The following is a 23,083-nucleotide window of genomic DNA, read 5'->3' as shown; positions in this document are numbered from 1 at the left end:
TAAGGGGTCAGTGATCAAAAAAACTCTCCAAACTACCCAGCAGGTTCCAAATTTGCCACTATTCCTCCTGACTGTACAGGTAGAAAGGTATGACTGTGCAAGGGCAGACCTCCACCTAGACATCCTACCAACCACCCTTGATCTCCAAGGCCACGGAACAATAGATAATCTTATCCTGATAATGCAGCACTATTAAACAGAAAGGCAAATTTTCTCATAGCCACATATAAGCTGCAGTTAGTCCATAAGCTTCTACCATTCCACACTGACTTTATACATACACCTAATAAAGCTTCATGACTGTTGATATATTCCATATATGATCAATTTAAATCTGAATGACTTTAAACATTTGTTGCCAATTAAGGATGTGGAAATTTCTCGAGTTTTGCTGGCATTTTGTTAAGAAAGCTTTTGAATCCTAGAAGCCGCCAATGGCAAGGTCAGCCAAACAAAACACAGTAAGAACAAAAAAGCTGTGCTCTGCTCTACTGCAGCATGTGACTGAAATAATCTCTGAGGCATCCCACAGCCACAACTTTAAGGGAATCTCTTTAATTACCACTGTCCAAAAGCACCAGGTGTTTCACATCATCTATCCAGCTCACATTTCCTGTTTTTCCTTTTGCTTAAGTAAATACTTACAAAATAAAATGTACTGTAGTAATAATAAAATTTGGAGCTCACCTACTCTCTTCTAACAATGAATCACTCAGCATTCTTTTAATTTGCAAATGCACATTCAAATCATCCTTCAGCAGCTCAAAGGGTAATTAAAAATGTTCCCATGCAGACATCAGATACATCGTATACAGCTTCACAAGTAAATGAAGAAATGGATAGATTTGGCCCTTTCAAATTACTTGCATTTCTTTAGTGGGTTTGAATGTTTTACTTCAAAAGCAGACTAACGTTTTGCATTTCTGGTAATGACACTGAACAGTGATTAGTAATCAAAATAAGGAACCAGTGGATTTTCAGCCACAACTTAATATATAGTCAATAAGAAAGGAAATATGAGAATATAAAGTCCCATAATTTCCCAAATACTCTGCAGATAACTCTATAGGTAAAAGGACAAGGTTAAGGAGACAGCAGGATGCCTGTGCACTGCTCACAGTATCTTTTGCTGCTATAACCACTTGCAGTGAGAATGTAAGTCAGTATCAGAAACACATAAACATGAATAGCTCTTTACTGACACTGCAATGTCACTGTCTCTCCTGGCAAAAGTTAAGTAGTAAAAGATATCTAGTGTAGACAGAGCGTTAAATATCTCTACTGTCAATGAGGGAGAAGGCAACCAAGATGGGAAAGTCACTCTGGGTTTGATAAACTACCAAAAGAGCAAACACCGGCTTGGAGAGCGAATCCTTTGGAAGCTTCCAGGTTCACGCATTCTGGCACCCAGCAGCCCATGGGATCCTGCAGTTCCCTATTTTTATTCGTTTCCCCTCCCTTCCAGACACACACAGAATCTCCTTACCTACATCAAACTCAACTACCCTATTACCAATAACAAAATTCACCCTTTCATATTTCATAGTTACTTTAGGTATAGGCAACATATGGTAATTGCTATTGTCTTTTTAAAATGCTAATATATTAACAAGCCTTCCAGTCTACAGGAATGCAGAATGATGTACACGGTAATCAGTTCTTGAGGGATATCAACACGAAAGCACTCTTAATTCACAGCTAAACATGGTAAACTTGGCTTTCAGATACATAACAAAATCAGTATGTTTCCAATAAGCCATAATACCATGGCTTTTGGTGCTCTCTTCTTGGTGCCATGCAGAGTCTGTTGAAATTATGAAGTAATTTATCTTGAACCTCTTTTACTGTGGCTTAAAAAACCCTCATTACTCCTTGTTTGTAAGAGCTAAAAGCATGCATGTGAAGAACTACTGATGTTCATCCTGTCATGCTGTTGTAACTTGGCCCCATGGTTGGTTTTTCTAGTGAAAATCTAATGCTTGAAAGAGGAAGCAGATTAAAATCCCGTTAAAAGAAAAGATGAGGAGTAGCAGCTCAAGTCTTGTAACACAATGCCATCAGCACCTCCTCTCAGATATTCTTACAGTGATAAGCAAGTACCTACAGTTTTCAGGTGCTTTCAGTCTTTGGATCTTCTGATAAAGAGGTCAACCGCAAGTGTAATTGATGCTATCTTTCTAGTGGCTGTTGGTGTGTAGCCCATGGGAATTCGTACAACACTAAATCCCAACCCACAAAGGCTAGAAATCATTCAACTAACTATATAAAGTTTGCCAGGGTTGGATTTGAACTGTAAACATTTATTGCTCACCATTTCACAAACTGCTCAGTTGTTTCTTCTTTTTTTTTTTTTTCCTTCACAATATTCCTTATAACTAAGCAAATAACAATCATTAACTGATTTTTCTAAAATTTCTTTGCAGAAAAGAGGTCTGGATAAAAATCAGGTTGAATGATTAGAATGAGGGTTGAAGTACACACATGACAAGCATTCCATTAAGAAACTGTTTTGGTGGTAAGGATGTCTGGATCCTGATCTAGTTTCTTCCACAGTGAATTTTGCTGATAAAACTGACCATAAAAATGCTTAATGGAAAACATTTAATATTCAACTGACACTAAATGAAAGCCTTGACACTAAAGCATTGCTATACAACTTGATGATTGGGGGGGGGGCGGAAACCCCAACATTAAAGAGAAATAGGAATTAAGTAAGTTGATATTAAGTGAGCTTAATGGTTTTTACTGCTCACATCCTTTTCTGTTCAAGTAACAGCAATAAATGTTTACTCCTGGTAAAGGATGCAACAACCTACATGTAAGACCACAGAGCCTAACGATAAAATTATTTGCAGATAAGTATAAAGGCTGTGCCCTAAGGCCAGGGGTTTTTTTCAGGAATAAAACTCATTACAGTAACCAAAGATGACCAAGAAAACCAAACAAACAGAACTAATTTGGAAATTATCCATAGGGAAAAACCCTGGATTTGTAAACTGGCTAAGTCGAAGTAGTAGCCCAATACTACCATGGTAAAATTTGAAAGAGCTGTAGGCACTTATGTCCTGGGTTTAAATGCAAGTGCAACAATCATACTACATGAAGCACACAGGGATAAAAATAGGAAAAAGAAAACAGCAACTACCTCCACTGTTTATAAAAACTTCTTATTTCTTCTTGATAACTGGCAGTGTACTTGACAGGAGATTTGCATTTTTAAACTACATGGTAGGTACAAATGTTGGATACTTGTGAAATGAAGACAATGCACTTACATGCTGTAAAACAACTAGTAGTTATGGTTTGGGTTTTTTTTTTAATGTTTTCATCCTTTTGAATGGTATCAGTTCCTAACTGCACTTAATTCCTGGAAACTTCCCAGTTGATTTACGCAACTGAAAAACGCCACAAGAGTCATATCAGTTCATTGACACAGAAAACCAAGTTAACAAACCTCTCTGCCATCCCTTCTGTTTTAAGGCATCGTCAGCTAAGCATTTTTCTGAAAAATGGTTCTCCAGACAGTTCTCACCTCTGGGGATGATGTTCGCCCAGCTTTCACAAGTAACGTACTGTAGAGCTTCATTACAGCCACAACTGGTGAAGCTTTCCTAATGCCAATCCAAGTCTACTACTTCTTGCCCTACACACTGGAGGTATGAAAAAGGGATGATTCCCTTTCTTTCTGCCTTATCCAGGCATATCTTCACCCCTCAACTTTCTTTTCTTTAGACCAAGCAATACCAGTTCCTTTGTTTCCTGATCATTCTCCCTGATCTCTCCTGAACCCACTTCAACTCCTCCAATTTTTTCTTAAAAGTGCAGTGCTTAAACCAGACATATTATTCCACCTGACACCTTAGCAGTGGACAGAGGAATGGGGAAATTACCTTACACGAAGAATAGATTTCTGCTTCTGCTACATTCTAACAGTGCCTTTTTTTTTTTGCTACAGCAATGATATTGCTGACTCATGTTTACCTTCAAATTCACTGCAAACCCCAGAATCTTTCTCAAAGTCATCAACTGCCCTACCCAGAGAGAGGTAATCTATGAAGAGCCCACCACTTGTCCTCACGGAATCATTGTCCAGTTTCTTCAGACCATTTTCCCAAGATCATTTTGAATTCTAATGTGTCCCTATAAACACATCTGCAGTCCTTCCCAATTTCATGTCATATGCAGATTTAATAAGCCTATATTCTTCCTTTACCCATGCATTAATGAATACACTGAGCAAAACCAGATCCAGGATAAATCCTTGAGGATTTATGCAAAATACCCTCCCATTCTGAGAGTGAACCACAAACAACTAGTCTCTGTCTAGTTTTTCTAACCAGTTCTGCATTCCTCCTAAGGTATATTCATCATGACCCTATTCCACAAGTTCATTTACCTGAATACTAAATGAAACAGGACCAAAATTTCACTAAAATATATCTTGACAGTTATTTATCTAATTTCTTTCAGTTTGGTAATTTATTGACTCAAAGTTAAACTCAGACATTATAACTCATCAACAGCTTTCCTTCTCTGCCGAATACTACTATTCACTTGCAAATAATACAGCAACTGATTTCTTCCACTTTATATATACAATTGATTCAAGGACAGAGACCAAAATTGTCTTAATTGACTTGCAGCTAGAAGGGTTTAACCTGGAATCATGTTTAAAAGTCTCAAATTTCAGAGAAGATGTCTACGCATTCAAAATAATGTGCCGTAGCCTGGCACAAAAACCTGAGACAGTTAGCAAGCAGTAGATGTTTTTTCCTTGGTTCTTAATAATTCAAATCACCCACCCCAATAATTCACTAGGTGGCACTGCACATCAAGCTGCAACAATTTCCACATGACCAGAAATTCTAGAATTGCTGAATAAGATCCACCCTGAAGCACAGAGTATGTGCACATATTTGTGGCCTCACATAATTATTTCTTACAATAAAGCTTTTGGAAACTTCTATCTGAAGCATAGATGATCTGTTTGTCAATACAATTTGCAGTTTCAGGAACTAAGTAACGCTCACAAGACCTAGTAAAAGCTACTTTAAGTGTATGCCTATTAAATTCCAAGTCACACATCTTTAGTAGGAATCACAATGTAATCATGAGGTGAATTACTCACACAAATAAGGACCGTAAACAGGAAGCATCTGAAGAATCACAAAATAATACATTAGAAACTGTGTAGCTGCAAAATATTTCAGAAATATTGTCTTGTAGAGATGTCAGCTTATGTGCTTAAATCCATGCCCAGCTAGCATGGTACTTAGGCACACTGATTTACACACACACACCATCCAATATGAGGATTTCAGTAAATCCTTTAAGTCATGTTTGAAGATGATAGTCAATTAAAATCATAACATGAGAATTATGAACTGTAAATTCATCCCCATAAGGAATAAAACAGAAAACTGAAATAACGCCAAGTGCTTTGCTGGAGAGTTGTGAAACATTCCTATTGGATTTGGAAGTCATTCCAGTCTCCAGTACATAGTATTTGCAAATTGGCTGTTACGTACCTTAAAAACAAATTATTTTATTTGCATAACTGCACTAACCCATGGATAAAGATAATTTCTTAGATATGGAGAAAGTTCAAGAACCAGAGGCAGTATGGGCACATGTCTGTTCAGATCACTTGACCCTGACAAGGAAGCTATATTGTTTCTAGTACCTGAGTATTTTGCAATGCATTCTACCATACATAAGCATATGCAAAACCAGATTCTGATACACAGCACAACTTTACAGGGAAGGAAGGAGTTGGACACGCGAGTGGTACTTACCTGCTTGTGGGCAATCCTTTGAAAAGAGAATCATACTACCAGCACACCCTTAGCAAGGAGTGCGATGAGTGCCAGCTCTCTCAAGCAATTTGAACAACCAGAAGGTCACTAAAATAACTGAACTGGCCACACTCATTCTGGCGCCAAGTCTGAGTAATACTTGCATAAAGACACACACTGTAACCTGCAATTAGCGTGGCATCTTCCATTTCAACCAAATTCACTCAAGTAAATATCCTGATGGCATTCAACTTGACCTGTCAAGCAGAAATTACCTCGTCCTTATGCTGTTATCCAACTCTAATACAAGTCAAGATATAGTTTTGTATACTTCAATAGAGAGAAAGAAAATAAGGCCATAAAGAAACTTCACATATGGACAAGTATTTTAACAAAATCACACTTGTGCCGTTAAACTCCAAAGGATTTTTTTTTTTAACTAAAACAAGGCCATCCTTTAAAGGCCAATGTATCATCTATGTTTTGCAAAAAGGACCAGCTAATCTAGAGCTTTCCTTAAATTAAACAAATTTGCTTTCAGTTCTAATACAATTTTAATGCAAGGGAAGCGCTGCCCATATTATAAACTGCACCAAAGAAAGATTTACAATGAATTCTTAGTAACCCATGGAAAAAAAATTGCGATGATATGCCAGTTCTCTGCTCTCAATATTAAGGCATAATAGCACACAGCATGAAGTAATAATTTGCTGGTTTTCATTTTGTAAACATCTAGAATATCTGTAAAAGAAAGTTATCTTCTAATTAGAAACTCACTATTTAATCTAGGCTAAAGGTATTTATGGAAATCTCATATTGCAAAAACGTTCTTTAGCTGAGATTAACACATACCAAGATTCTCAAATTTGGATTTCTTTAAACAAGCACAAGCATACCTATACATATTTACAGCATGAGTGGAAACAAAGTAGAGTTAATGCTTTTGCTTCAGTTTTGATCCTAGGTACCCTTATATAGTTGGAACACACATCACTAAATGTTACAAAAGCATTTGGGAGAAAGTCGGTATCTACTTATTAACAGGATTCTTCCATTCTTACACAATCCCCTCTCCATACCTAACTCTCAAAAAGACATATACGCACACTCCAGAAAAGCTGTATTCAGACACAAATTATTTCTTTGGAAGCACGGTAGAAATAACTTACATCAGGACTAGTTCTGAAACATGAGGCTGCTGACTGCATAAATACAAGCAGATCTATGTATATTTCTCAAGCTAACAAACAAAAAGCCATATGCTAAATTTGAAAAAAAAAATTAGTTTTGCTGAATTTGTGAGACTTTAGTCACAAAACAAGCTCCAAAAAATTAAGCCGCCAAGAAACAGAAGCCGTTCTTCAACATGTGGCCATAGGTGTTCAGCAACTACTTTACTTTGTCCAGGCTAATGATAGGGTTTTTTATCATTTATGAAACTTTGGCTTAAAGACTTAGCTCCTTTCTGCCATTTATGCTATGCAGAATCTTTTTATTCCATTTAAAAAGGATATTTAATAAAAATAAATAAAAAACATTGCCAGTATTTACTGGACAATGGTTAATCTTACTTGGACACAGCCTTTAAATTAAATATTCAAGAGACAAAGATATCCAAATTAATTTGCAATGACAATTTCTTACAAAAAGTAGGCTAATGCATTACCATTTAGTTACAAGGCTACAAACATGAGTCTGGCCCAAAGCCCACTGATGTGAATGGAAAATCTCACACTAACTTCAAAGGGCTTGGGATCGGTCCCTATAATAACTACATGAAGAACATTCCATTTTGGGAGATGCAGCTACATAGCAGTGGTTAATAAAGTCAATGTGTGTTTTTAGTGGTTGGAACTTTTTTTCAGGAAAGAGTTATACTGGGAAGCAAATAGATTCAACTGCCTAATAGGCTATTAAGAAAAAAAAAGAAAAAGCAGAAGGTCATAAAGTGCCCAGGCCCTCAAGGTATCAGAAGACCGGGAGGAATCCCATATTATGCCACACTAATCTAATAGGAAAAACCTCACCATAGTAAAAATTCTCTAGGTCTCAAGCTGTAAAGTTAATTTTACTGTAATCTTTTACAAAGCATTTAGAGATGAACATGCTCAGCTGGCATGCAGTTACTGCCACGGAAGCTGGCCAGCGCCGTGCATTCAGAACGGATGGCTGCTCTTCCTGCAAGCTCCTGCCGTTGGCAGCAGGAGGAAGCTCTTCAGAGACCGTTTGCATCACCCCCCACCCATGACAGTGGACGTTGTCACCTCCTAATGAGAACCAAAGATTTGATTCACAAAAGATGAACATGTTACTTAAATTACACCCCTCAGTGAAAGGGTTAGTAAAAAATATATGCTATTTACATATTTACAGAATTTATTTGGAGCAGACCCGATTTCTGAATAATAAAATGGATTATCTTTATTATATGAAGTAATAATTTAATGAAAAAATGCAAAACCCATCTCCATTTCTTTTAGGAAATTTCCATATGGGCCTTCTTCCACATCCTTCAAATTAGACACTATCTTTTTGAATAAGTAAAAAATTTTCTAAGGTGAGGCTCAAGTCACCTGCAGGTTTGTACATCTTTAACCCTGTTTCCATTATTTCAGAAATGTCATTCTTTTTCTGAATTCAAGTATTTCACAAAGAGCAAAGGAAATTGGCTAATGGATTATACAAAAATAAACTATTAAAACTGGCTGTGTAAAGTAAGGAAACAAAAACAATGAGAGAAATATTTTCCTCTCTAGTCATCTTTCAGTAAGAAGAGTTTAATTTGCTTCCTGAACCAATGAAAGACATAAAATTTCTGACAAATTGTGATTTTTAAAGTTGATGGAACTGACTGAAATATAAACTGCATTTTCTTCTTGGTAGCCATGCAAAGTAACTACAAAATCTTGTATAACAGTAACTGTACAAATGAATCTGGATAGAAAAAAAAGGTCATGCATTCTAAATGCCAAATAAGAAAACAGCAAATATTGGACTCACTGTTATTCAAATTATTACATCAGAAACTATTTTAATACATAAATTTTAAATGTACGATTTCTTCTACGCTAACTAAAATTTACATCTCAATTTTACACTGTCTCATTATCAAGTTGCAGCTGGCAACAGAAGACCAGATAACATTTTAAAAGAAGATCAGAGAGGTAACTGGATGAAAAGAATAGGCTCAGCAGAGAGTAAATCTAAGTTATCCGTTTGTTAAAGATAATTAATAACAGGGCTAAATCACAAGTTAAATTGCTGCAGTCAGGGAAACAACAGCATTACTGCCAAATGTTTTAAAAAAATTAAAAGGCCAAGAGTCTAAATGCAGGAAACATTTTTTTCATTGCCATTATGTTCAATAAAATTCTATTTTACAGAAATAAAGATAACATAAAGCTAATATTCAGCACTCAGATAATATTTCCTGCTAAATGACGTGCAAAATAAAATCAAAATCTCATTGTCAAATTGGAAAATGCACTAGTAACTGTACAGAAATGCAGCATTTTAATCCAGTATACTTACATTATTGCATTCACCCAGGAAATATAGTGCAAATCCATCAGCTTTTGTAGCTGCCAAAGCAATAATAAAAGAAATAATTGTACTCACTGGGGGAAATGGAACTTACACAAGATCTCTGAGGTGAAACCACAGATTCATTTCCACTTATGACAAACATCTAAAACTCTAAAGGTGAAGGTCTATTGCTGTGCCCCTTGAAACTTCTCAGACTCTACAAAGTTAGAGGTGCAAGATAATTCTTGTTTTCCCCCTTGTCGTTTATTACGTTCTAAAAGATAATTAGAAACAACCTCTTTATACATCTTACTATTATTCCAAAACCTAATGTCTGTAAACTCAAATTCATTCATATGACAGTATAGAAGTAACATAAGAACATGTATTTACAATAAAATCAGCCAGATAGCATTATAATTTCCATGAGTAAAATGAATACCATTCATAGATGGTAACCTATATTTGTCCTTGCCTTAAGATAGAAGATTATGGGAAAATAAAATGTTGCAAATATGGCCATAAAAATGTGTTTCAAAACAAACTGTTTCTATTTTCAGCACCTGCCCCACATTAAAAACACTGACACACACCAGAAAGTTTATACTTGTCAGATTTCTGCCAGATCCAGACTGTGGTATGAAACAGGGTAAAGTTAAGTTCATTAAACTCTCAAAAGTTTAAAGTCAACCAACCAACCTAACTTATTGCTAAAACGAAAACTCTCAGAATCAGAAGAGGATGTAGCAGTCAGGTTTTTTTCATTCCACTTTACACAACAGACTTCGATAGTTTGAATGTCAGTCTGTCTGTCTTTCTAAGAGTTAATAAACTTTCTAGCCAGTAAATGTACATATCTGATACCCTGTTTTCATGTTAACACAAGAATGCATTTAGTACATTTCAGGGCAGTGATTATGCTTGTGTGTGATCAACTCAGTTGGCTTGCTGCATTTCTTTGACAAAAGAGAAAAAATCCCACTGTGTAGTTACTTGCTTATTGTCAACTGTGTAACACCAGTGAGAGTTCAGGGCATGGTAATTTGCATTCAGATTTTAAATCATTCAGCAGCAATATCTAAGCACATTGAGTTATGAGGCAATTAAGCACTGTAAAGGAAATATAAAAACAAATCTCACCTGCCTTACAAAAGAAAAAATAAAACTGGAAAGATAAGCAGACCCTGTCTCCTATAGCTTCTCACTTGCTGTGTTTTAACAAAATCCAGTCTGACTTGCTGTGAGCTGGACATCAATACCCAAATAACCACTTACGTAAAATCAGTAAACACAAGTGGTGCTTTTAAAACGTCATGTATATAAACCAGAACTATTACTCATCGTTATAAAATTGTGAAGTAGCAGGGATGGTAAAACCTTTCTAAAGAGTTGACTGACAGCTATACTGAACAAAGCTACTGATACTTTCTACCTAGTGTCTGGGTATATCCACCCCAGTTAAAAAAAAGCCGAATTACACTTATGTTGTTATTGGGATTTTTTTTTTATTTTTTAACTTTTGATCATATATAATATTTTCTTACCACAAAAGGTACTTATATCAGATAGAAAAAATGGTTAAACAACTGAATGTAATTTGAGATCCCACAAAACATATGCCCTCCTTCAGTAACCTCTCAGTTTTGTTTCAAAAGGAGTTCAAGTATTCAGTGATATTACTTGTAGAATTTTTTTTTTAACTTTCAATATTGACATAGCAACACTATCATAACCAGAATAATCTATTCTTTGGTTCATTTAACAGGGGACTCTTAATTTTGCAATTGAATACACAGTTCTCTCCAAAGATGAAATTCACTTAAGTGCAGTCAGGGATTCACTGAGGGTCAGAAGGCGAAGTTCATACTGAGACAACACCCAAAGAAAATACTCTTATCCCTCAATACCTGTCTTTATTAATTAAACCACGTAAGAAATGTGCTGTGTACTGATGCAAAGTAACAGCTCAGAGACATCTGATTCTCTTTCTTACCTATTTTAATGATGCTGCTCAGTTCATACAGAAGTAGTTGATTATCTCCTCCTGTATCCAGGCGCTGTTCGATGTAGCTGTTCAATTCGTACACTACACCTTGCATATTTGTATCCTGGTACTATGGAAGCAAAGATGAGAAGAACATTTTAGAATAACTCAGATATATTTTGCAGGCTTTAAATATATTAATTCATTAAAAATAATACATTGATATTTCACTACAGAGTCGATCGCAACTGTCATAATCCAGCTGCCTGAAGAATGGGGTCACCGCCAAGCAAGAGGCCCAGCGCTCCACTCTATGCCCCGTTAGATGTTTGTTCAAAGTGCACTGAGTACAGCACCGAGCAATTAATAATTCCAAACCTGGCCAGGGTCCCATGACAATGTCTCAAGAAGAAACTGAGATGCAACAACTAGAAGGCAAGTAACCTCCAACTCCTTCCTTTTAAGCTCCTACTCCACCGCAAAAGGAGGCAATTAGCTGCCTTTGCCATCATCTTCCACCTCAAATTCATGAACCAAACAACAGAACTGTACCAAGGCCCAGACCTTTGAGGTGGTAGCTCAAGATGCTCAGCCTTTCAAATACAGCAGCAATTAACACTAGCAGACTGAAGGACAGAAATCGCATGAGTCAAAATCATGCCAGCCACTGTGGTCTAATAGGCATTTGTTGCAACTGAAGATGGCAGACAAAGCCAGAAAGAGATTACAAACCAGCTGGGATATTTAGATGGGAGCAACGGGGTGCTGGTTGCTGGTACGATGAAACAGCATGACATGCCTAAAATCTCATAGGAAAGGAGACGCAGCATCCCTTAAGGGGCCCAGCTGCATTTGGTTATCCAGTTCCCGAGTCCTGAAACCAAGTCCTGAAGGGCTGACAAAACTGGCAGTAAATGTGCATGTGTGGCTTGACAGCGTCACAAACAATAATTTCACAGAAATCAATATTTGGCAGTAAGTAAAGATTCACTACCCTGCCCAAAACTGGTGATGTGGTAACAGAAGAACGTAATATGGTCAATTACTTACTGAACTCAGTGATGCAGTAAACTAAAAATGAAGCTGGTGATATTTAGACGAATTAATGTTGCTTGAAAGACTAAGACTTACTCTCCTGCTCATTCATACTTTAGAGCTAAATGTAATATAGACCAGACTAATGTAAACAGTACTATGGAAAATGACACGGAAGTTCAGTAACACAGTTTACCCACCACTCCCACATTTATGTGCATGTGTGAAACTCTGCTCCGTATCTTTCTAGACCTTCTCTGTCTGTAACTTTGGGTAAGCCCGTACATGTGACACTGATGGATTAAGCACATTACTTACACAATATATTCCATGATATAACTTTTATTCCCACTATTACTTTCATGCATTTCTATGTACAACACACTATGTCATGAATACAGAGCATATAGTCATGTATTTAACCTACATTTGGCTTCTTCATCTCAGAAAAAAAACCAAACTCCACCAACAAAAAGCCTAAGTGCTTGCTGGATAATATAAATTCCTAATTACTTTAAATTAAGCAGATCTTAATCTTGACTTTAAAGTGGCTCCTGAGAACATAGAATCTTTGCTGTGACCGCCTCCTAACACATGGTGCTATATTAGTCTATTGCTCCAGATATATTAGACATATCAGAACATTTGAGACCTAGGGTGTCCAAAACGTTCTCAACATATAACAAACTTCACACTTAATTTCTTCTATAACTTCATGTGATGATTATAAATTTTGACAGCGATGTAAGGTCACACTGCATGCATGCATGCATAAACTGCTCTAAGTCTTGAGTTTACAACACAGCATGCCGTTACTGTATGGCAGTTGGCAAGCTTCCATTGACTATCCTCTGTTGTATCCCACATTTCCTACTCTATGATTCTTCAAAGGGAGAAAACAATAGCATAATTTCATGAAAGTGGAATTTTTATACATACGATATAAATATAAGTAGCTATATAACAGGAAAATGGTGAATCAGAGTCTGTATTATTCATATGTGTTAACCCCTATCTGCAAAAGTATGTGTAGCCACATATCCTAAAGCAACAACAGCTAATCAAGTGCACATGCACAAAGCCTTTGTCATGTGGAAAAATGCCATCTCAAAACTTGGAATGAATACGTATCTCTTTGCCCGTGATGCACAGTCAGGATTTAAATCAAATCTTCAAAGGTTAAAGCTAATACATTAAGAGAACACATCATCAAAATGAGCCCACTGGCATAACAGCCATGGCAGAATAACAACTCCCCCCGTAATCAAGCAGCAGTTCCATGTGCATAGTAATTACATAATAAGCTATGTGCCCTTTATCTGCACCTCTGCAACATATGCTTGCAAACATTTTGTAAGCAGGGCAAATCATTGCACGCATCCATGTTACTAAAAAGATGGTAGCTGTGGAATACATACAGTTGCAATACAGCAGATTTCTATTGCTGACAAGCTGTGGATCCACAACTGGCCAGATGAATAGAATTTGTCCAGATTCTCGACTAAGTAATTCTATGACTTAGATCAATCACCAGCAAAGAATTACTCTGTGACGCTGTAAAATAATTTTATTTTTATTAAAGTGGAGTGAAAGAGGTTTATTTGTTTGGTTCTAGGTATTTTAGATTGGATAACCACAATAATGTTTGGTTGAAAAGCCACAAAACTCTTTATGAAACCATGTATTTAAACCCTGAATAAGTCATCAGCAAACCTTGGTGCAAGCACTACCCAGTGTGGTTGCTAACAGAGACCTGTGCATATCTGGTGTAAAACTTACTTTAGGAAAATAACACCTCAAAAAAATATTCAACACACTTGGTGTTTGTATTAATACTCAACTCCTTTTAACTAATTCATTCTTCCCATTGCTGACTTCCTTCTATTCAGTGTCTACAAGTATTTTGGAATATTTACTGTAAAATTCTGAATTTCAGTGACATTACATTAAAATAAAAACAGGTTTAATACTATCATATCACTATCATGCTGGCATTATATTTCTAGTAGCTGCATATATTATTATGCTGTGAAAAAGAACTAACAATTAAGAAGGTAAATCCTGTTATAAATATTCATATTCAAATTTATAAATATGAAAGAAGGAAGTTTTTGCAGGACTTATATAAAAATATTTCTATGGTTATTTGTCTTTAGATATTGTGGTGCAATAGAAGACAGCAACCCATGACAGGTGATTTAAGAATAGTGCTGTGACTTAGATCTAAACAAAGAGGCTGAGAATCACAAACATTTTATTCCATGAAAGGAGATACTGAAATATCGTAGAGTGAGATGAATTTTAAGCATTCATTCTAAACAATTAAGACACACAAAAAAATATTCAAGGACACAATTTAATATCTAAAGTAAATTTTATGTATGACAAAACTGAAATGAAAATTAATTTCCATGCTTTCATGCTTATAGGGTAGTTCTGCCAGGGGCATTTTATGCTCCTGCAGGAAAGAAAAAGCCCTTCTGCTGCAACAAAAAGCCTTCATTAATACAGCACAGGGTCAATAAGTGCCAACATAATCCAGAAGTTGATCTGTTTTCTCTGTAACTTCTTAAAATGTCTTCTGAATAGCAACGAGAAGAGCAAGTTCCTATATAATACTTACTCCCTACTACAGAGCTCTTCCTCCACAGCAACAATCACCTGGTTCTGCAACAGATACATGTCCTTTTACTGACTTCACAGTATATGAAATTATTACAGGCTAGGAGGAGTTAGAATAAACAAACAGCCCAAATTCCATGTTATGTGAAGAGGGATTGCCAAATCTACTTTGGGGATGGAGAACTTCATTGGATGAGGAAAGGGGGGAAATAAAACAAACCAAACCACCAAAACCCAAAACTGTGAAAGCCACAAAATGTGGGGAAGTGGCCACATCCAGAGAGATTCCTCTTAATGTTGCTTATTTTCAGCTCTAATTTAGGCATCTTAGGCTGGTTTCAGGACGTCAGCGAGAACCACAAGACAGACCTAGACACCTCTGTCAACTGATGCAGGCAGCCTCTAGCCAACCACAGGGCTATGAGGGCCGGAGGAGCACTGCCTTCTGGGAGGTGGCTGTAAAGTCCTGTTTTGTTACAGGCTCAATGGAAAGGACAGCATAGGTGTTTTGCCCAGGAAACAGGAGAAGATGCTGAACAGTCATATCAGTATGCTTTGGAAACAAGCTTTTAGGAAAGCAGGGACCAATTCTTCTAGCAAGCATCAAGCATTTTATTAAAAATTTTCAAAGCTCCTTACCCACCCTTTCAAGTATTATCAGACTGAAGTGTAGAGAGGCCCTGGGAAAGCAGTATGGATCTTCACAACCAGTGCTTCAGGGCCAGCCCCTGGTGCCATCCCAGGCTTCCCCTATTTTGTTTGCTATGCAAGAGGAGCTGGGAGGTGAGGGGCACTGCCTGACTCACCACTGGGCAGGCTGGCTGGACAGACCGTGCAATGAGGACATTAGCAGTGCTGAGCAAGCTAATGTTGTACATGTTGTGTCCAGTACCACCTTATCCATTTGCAAGGCACTCTAGAGGAGTCAGAGGAGCCACAGGATGCATGGGTGGCCATGAACGTAGTCTGAGACATGTAAGCAGGCAAAAAAAAACCCTGCTCAAACCAAACCACCACCACCAAAGATGAAACAACCTCAAAAAACTGAGGACAAAAATGCTTTGTGAGGTCAAAATGACCTTCTTCAAAAAAAAAAAAAAAGATAAAAATATAGACAAAACCAGCTGTTCAGGTAAGAAGCAATTCCTGGACCAGGATTAAGATCCGGTGGGAGACTCAGAGGCTTTTGTAAGGAGCCTCAGTTGTTGAAGGGTGCTAAATCACTAAGAACAAAGGATGTGCATAGATAGGCCAAGGAGTTTGTATATAGACAAGAGAGTTTAAACACCCATTCTCTCTTTGGTTACATCAGGCAGTATTTCAGGTAACTAGCTAATACTTCATCAAACCACCTAAATGAATCTGTCAATGACAGCATCAAGACTTGCAGACAGTGAAGCAGAGTGATTCAGCACAGCACTTTAGACAAATCGATGTCCTTAGGCAGCGACTGGATTTCACCATACATACCTAAGTCATGAGACCTGAAATGTAACAACCTGTACCCAAACTTCTCCAGTCTTCTCTTTAAAACTGACAGCTACTCTCTTCTTCCTGAAGCATAATCCAGGACATAAGTAGGTGCTAAACCCAAAACGAAAATCTCCTGATAAACTTCCAGCCAACCCAAGTTTTCTTTCTCTAAAACCATAGTCTTGGCAACAAGAATCATCAGGGAATTAATTTAAAGATTAACTACAAAATCTTCAAATAAAAAAAGTGCATCTGTTTTGCAGTCTTAACGGTCTGAACATTTGCTTGTCATTTGATTGAGATGTCAATTTAAACTATTCCATGCTAGGCATACCCATACTGGACTAGAAGCATAAAAAGACTGGTCTTGCATATATAAGTTCTCAATGTTATTGACAGCTGCTTTATAAAAAAAGAATTCCCAACAGCAACGCTTTTGTACTTCTTAAAAACAAGAACTGCAGTCACAAAAATAAATAAGCAAACTAAATTGATGCCTTTTGTTGAAACAGATCAGCTTTCCCTTCTTTTCAGGTAACCTTATGAAAAAAAACAGATCCTCAGTTATGACCCTGATTTGAGAGACCCAACTCTATATCATTTTCCAGTTGCCTCCATAACTTATCTTCTGGGAAGATAACCAATACTCAATTACTATGCCTTTCTTAAAGAAACAGTATATTTCCTTCAAGAATTTTGGGACAATTACTTTATTTGTCCACGTAATAAGCAGATTTTTAAACTGGGGTATATTCTTGCCTTTTGCTTTTTTGGTTTTTTGTTGTTGTTGTTGTTGTTCCCCCCTAAAGGAATGCATGACTAGAGAGGAACATACTGGAAACCAAATCCAGCCTTTGCAGGCAAAGGCAGCCTTGTAAGAGACGTCTTGTTTAAAAGTACCTAGAATATTCATTCCATGTGTCACCACACTTTACCGTAATGAGTATTCATACAGCTACTTTAAAAACAAAAAAGGCTAGACCTGTAAGTTTCACAATAGTGACCTACTTCTTTATATGAAGAAATTATTGTATTTTAGTTATGGTAATGTCACTGCATTTCTGATGGCCAATGAGTATAAAGAAAAAATGTTTGTAGAAAAAAAGCCAAAATATTTAATTAAGCCAACTAATAACATTGGGAAAAAGACACAAACTTTTACTGAGGTCATTTATATGTGTATATAAGTTAGGTTGTGTACATGTTTGATATGTATGTTTACATGTACTACTACCTTCTGTAGGCCTGGTACTTTCACTGGCTGCAATATTTTGCACTGTTACACTGATGGCTAGTTCACATCTTGCACAGAAACTGGTGTTCCTCATTTTTGGGCACAGATAACTAAGAGATCATTGTGTCCTAATAACAGTGAAAACACATCTAAACTGCACATGTAAAGAACCAAAAATATGGGTCTGGACTTCATTCCAAACACCACCACCCCCCACCCCCCACCCCCCCCAAAAAAAAAAAAACCCCAAAACAACCAACCCAAAACAACCAACCCAACACAAAAACCGCTACAGAAGGGAAAAAAACCTGCTTGTTTGCTTCAAGGTGGAAATGCAAAGGATGTCAAATCCTCAGACTGAAAAACAAAAGTAGAGAGAATGTGGTAAGCAAGCTCACAGTGCAGAGCTGGCTTTCAGAGCAGCAGTGAGCTTGGAGAGGAAGCTCAGAAAAATCTCTCTGCTCCAAAAAATCAGAAGAGGTAACCAGGGTGGCTGGAGTAACCAGTTTTGTTTAAACTTGGACACTGCAAAGCAAGAAGCTATAAAGAGCAGACTTAGCTGAGGTGATTAATTTTAATGCTTGTACATAGCCTCAAAGAAAACTGCCTCTACACGCATTTGTCTGACGTCTATTCTTCTTGTTTTGACTGCAGAGGACATGGGTTAGAACTTGCTCAGTGAATAAAGTTTAGCATTGAGGCACCATACACAGGTATTTATGAATTGTTTGTTCACACATCAAACACTGTTCACGACAAAAGCAAAGAAGGGAAAACATGAGATGACATTTGGCAGGACAGGCCCTACTACGTCAAAAGATGCAAACCAGCTCTCACTCTGCATAGAAAGGGTTCACTAATTTTGAAAGCCCACGTTTCCCAGACTGTTTACGTAGCTGATTTCAAGCCTTAGAGAGATAGTGAACACCTTCCCTAGAAGAAGCTTCTTGCCAAAAAGCCCCCGTTCACTGGCATCCAGTGCTAACCTTCCCATCAACTCCTCCCCTGTTATCAAATGGTAACACTGAAATAAATAGCTTTACCAGTAATAGGGAAAATACATAACAAAAAGCAAAAGCTTGGCTTATAAGCAAAGAACATTACGATTATCTAGAAGCAACCATATAAGCTGTTATTAACTGTAGGGCTCATAAAATTGCATGAATATCTCAATTATATCACCTTTCCAGATTATAAAATAAAACAGCATAATGAGCTTCATTTTAAGTTGACAAGGCTTAATACTGCGCCTCTTTTTAAAAAGCTTATAAAACCACCTTCCTTCCTAATACTTGACTTGCAAGCACTCTAAATACACCATGTATAAACTTAAAAATAAACTTCCTCATTTTCCTATTACTGTTGCTTATCACCACCACCGTACCCGCAAGATTTTTCTTTATAAAGAAATCAGCTTATACAAGCATCATCTTCTCGTGACAATGGGTGCAATGCCATCTGCATCACTTCTAAAGGTTGAATATATATGTTTGTTCTACCTCCCCTAACTTTTTAATTAATTCACCCCAGCCTCCAGTTCTGGGACCGTGTGAAAACATTTAAATCCCATCTTTAATAAGGAAATACTACAAAGAATGAGCTTGCTTTGCCAACGTGTCATAAAACTTCTGTTATCAGTTGCATGGTGAAGATACATGCAATTACGGCAGCTATTTACTGAAAACACACTTACTAATTCTGTAACTGTCAGTGACACAGTGTGCTGGGTTCTAGCTGGTGCCGAGGCAGCTGCCAAAAGCTCCAACTCCAAAAAGGGGAAAGGAGAGGATTAAAGTATTATTCCTGTTTCCAAGAACAAAGTGCTGTAAATGAGCTAGTCGCTTGCTAGGTAATAATTTTCTGGTGTTTATATGGTAAACTTCTGCAAAGTGAATTGCTGTTGGCATAACCAGAGTTTATAAAGCAAAGGTACTTGCCAAAATGCAGCTTCACTGGAAGTATTGTTCAAGTAAACATGGAATGGAAAGTCATTAAGCAAAATGAACAACAGCTAATTTTGCTGTGATCATATCAGGAACATTAAGTATTTTTGTTTAAACTTCAGAATCTGAGGTACAAAAGAGCACACAGCGATCATGGGAAACTTAGCAGCACGTAGAACAAAATCCTGGCTATAGTTCATGCAGGAATGGGGTTATTTTTGCCAACTGAAAAGAATAACATGTCTCCAATGCACACTGTTTTCACTGATCCTGTCAAAGAAATACATCTTTAGTCTAGACATACATGAATGCATATGCACTTAGTGCTCAAAGTCACACTCCTTTGTTTTTGTTTCTTTTGCCGATAAAACAGCAAAAACTAAGTATAAAATTCAGCTTAAGTTTTCTTCATCAAAATAGTTCAATATTTGGTTTTCTTTCTGAAATCCCTCTGCCCAGAAAACCACTTCTGTAGCTAGGATGGATGGGATCAGCCAACACACATCTGCACAATAAGTAAGCAGAAGAAACTCAGCATTTCCAAGGATGTTCCCAATACTACTACATCATGTGAAAAGGAGAGTCTGTTCCCAGTTACATATATTTCATAAATACTGGAAACTAGCATACAGAAAAAAGTTCACAGGTTCACTGTTTGGTCACAGATGCTCATGAGATATTTTGTAACCCGAGCTGTTCTCATGCCAAAAGCAGTCTATAAGAATCGGTAAATCTTATTTCTTCCCCCACCCATCAGCTACCATTGACAGGCCAGTCTAGGATATCTTTACACGTAACTTCTATTAACTTCTATATTAAAGACAATAAATTTTGAAAAGCTTCTTTTCTATTCTACAAATCTCAAAATTTAAAATAGTGGAAGGTTTCTCCTACTCTCTCCTTGTTTCAAACACATGCAATGTAATGCAGATAGCCAAGACTGCTACTTTAGTTTCTTTTTTCTATTAAGCTGCTAGAAATGTCAAAAGATTAAAAGTGCAATTCCTATACAACAGCATTTTTGAGAACTTCCTCAATTTTCAAAGTGTGAAACAACAATACAAACCCTTGAAAATACCAAAATTTCCTTCCAATAGTTCAAGAAGTAAAAGATTATTTTTTATTTTTTTTTTTCAAAAATCTGGACACCATTCATGCCACTGCATTTTGTTGACACATATATATAAAAATATATATATTTTTTTAAAAAGGCAAATGAATGACAAGTTCAGTATTTAGAGTCCCTAAAACAATCCTATAATCTTGTACATCTACAAGGAAAAAAGTGAGGCTTTTTGGGGGCAGAAAGGGCTTAAAATAAATTTAACAAAAAATATCCTCCCCCAATTTAATTCTGTTGTTCTGTGTAAGCACAAGAGAAGAGGAGACTATTGAGGCAACTGATGTCACAGCATATGACTATGAATATTTTTTATGTTTTCACTCTGCCCAACACTGAAAGATAGAAAAAAAATCCAACAATGAAAACTACAATTTTTCAGCATATTTCTACCTTGGATCTTAACTAATATATTTTAAACCAGTTGGTGATTTAATTCTGCCATAAGTTTCTTTTCACTAACCTTTACTTTTGCTTCCTTATAATATAAGCTGCTTCTTGGAGACATTTTCAGGAATTTAAAATGTTACAATTACTTTAAAACTCATAATTATTCAGTCAGCATGAACATGTCTTTTTGTCTGCAAAACATTACTTACATACAGAACTTTCCTAACTTAAATTCTAATTTATGTTCAGATTTTAATTAAACTGGCATCTGTGTGAGCTGCTCCTAAAAAAAGAGGATGTATTACAATGGTCCACCTTATTACATATGGCATTATTCAAAAATACTATAAACTAGTAAACTTGTTCATTTGTAGTATGGCGCACTTGAGTACCCTCAAGTATTGTACTTTAAAAAAGGAAAACAGTAGTGTAACAGTATACACACGAAGAGCACAATATTTGATAGCTAAACAAAAACAAAAAACCACAAAACAAACAAACCACCAAAACAACCAGAAGGAAAACATTTACTCAAGAACACTGACTCCGTGACTTGAAGAGACAGCCCACTGCTCTTCAGGAAAGCTCTGAATCACTAGATATGACTTCAGGGGCTGAGATGGCTGGGATCTGTGTGACTGGCAGGGAGGCCTTGGGGGGTTTCAGGGTTCCAGAGCTTGCTTTTTTTTTTTGCCATAAATAGCTCAAATGTGTTAACCGAGATGTCCTGTAACTCCATCTTACAGAGTTTTAGGTAAAATGTGAATCAATTTACCAAATTAATGACAAATAAAATGAACTTTCTTCCACAGAAATAATTAACAGCTTCTCAGATTTTTAGGCAGATCTTTAATTATTTTGAAATCAAACCAATATATACAGATATACTACTAACAATAACCTTTGGTTGCACCGATAGGTATTTACTCAACTGCCATAAGTGTTGAATACTAAGAAGTGATGAAAAAATGTGTTATAAATTAATAAATCAACAAAACATATTAATTTTCACCTAAATTCTCAACACCCTTATACATCCATAGCACATCATGTATATGGAGAACTTTTGTGGAATAAACTCATTTTTGATATAATTTTATCTCTTTTCCAGTCTTGTAAGAGGTGAACTTCAGTTCCCACTTTTGCCAGCCCTCTGCTCTCAGGGTTACCAAACTGAGGTTTCCACTACCAGCCTGTTTCCACTCCTTCCATACCCTAGTATTTTCCAACGGACTTCTACTGAGAGCAAGACCACCCAGCTGGCTTTTGCAGTCTTTCAATCAGCCTCAGATTTAGTATGTGGCTGACACTATTGTATTTCTCCTGGGAACATGAAATAATTTATGCAAGACATTCAAGAAGAGTAGCAAAACAGGACTCCATCATCTCCTATGAAATAACATTTGGGTGCTTCAGGCTGACTGGACACATCTGAGGGCAACAGATTGTCCTGTACTGTTCTTTTGTCATTCTCAGCAAAGGCACTAGCTTCTAACAGATCCCCCTAACTAGTCCTCAACCATGGACTAATACTCTGCAGGACAGTGTCAATCAGATGTAAGGCTAGAGTTGGGAATTTATTACTTAACTTTTTTTTTTTTTTTTCAAATTTTACATTGTATTTCACACAGCACACTGCAAAATGTTTCAAATTAAAGAATTTAGCGCGTCTATACCACAGCACATCTCAAAGGGCATATTCCTTCCCTTGCTTCCTCTTATGCTTGCCACCTCTCGAGGCAGTAAGAATGATTAAATAGTCTGCTGTTATGCCTAAGCTCAAAGCCCTATGATTTTCCTGGTTTCTGTGAAGTACCTTTTTAAAACTGGATTACGAAAATAGCACAGTAAGAACTCTAAATTTGTTAATGCAAAATACCCTTTAATTTATTCACAGCCAATCAAGTGTTCTTCATATTTATTTTCCTTATTAACTGTTCTCTAGTCAGTCAGTACATCAAT

General features: G+C 36.8%; 1 protein-coding gene across 2 annotated transcripts in view; it reads right to left on the bottom strand.

Moving 5' to 3' along the window:
* PDE10A (phosphodiesterase 10A) overlaps nt 1–23,083 on the bottom strand; it is a 199,098-nt gene that overhangs the window by 55,384 nt on the left and 120,631 nt on the right. For both annotated transcript variants that reach the window (XM_064446931.1, XM_064446930.1), the window contains 2 exons: nt 11,314–11,434; nt 9,327–9,376 (listed from right to left, as the gene is read on the bottom strand). In XM_064446931.1, the coding sequence (XP_064303001.1) occupies nt 9,327–9,376; nt 11,314–11,434 (171 nt within the window). The remainder of the gene's footprint in view (nt 1–9,326; nt 9,377–11,313; nt 11,435–23,083) is intronic.

This window comes from Phalacrocorax carbo, chromosome 3, assembly GCF_963921805.1.
Source record: "Phalacrocorax carbo chromosome 3, bPhaCar2.1, whole genome shotgun sequence".
NCBI lineage: Eukaryota > Metazoa > Chordata > Aves > Suliformes > Phalacrocoracidae > Phalacrocorax > Phalacrocorax carbo.
The sequence above is the reverse complement of the archived record's forward strand: the minus strand, read 5'-3'. Positions and strand labels throughout refer to the sequence as shown.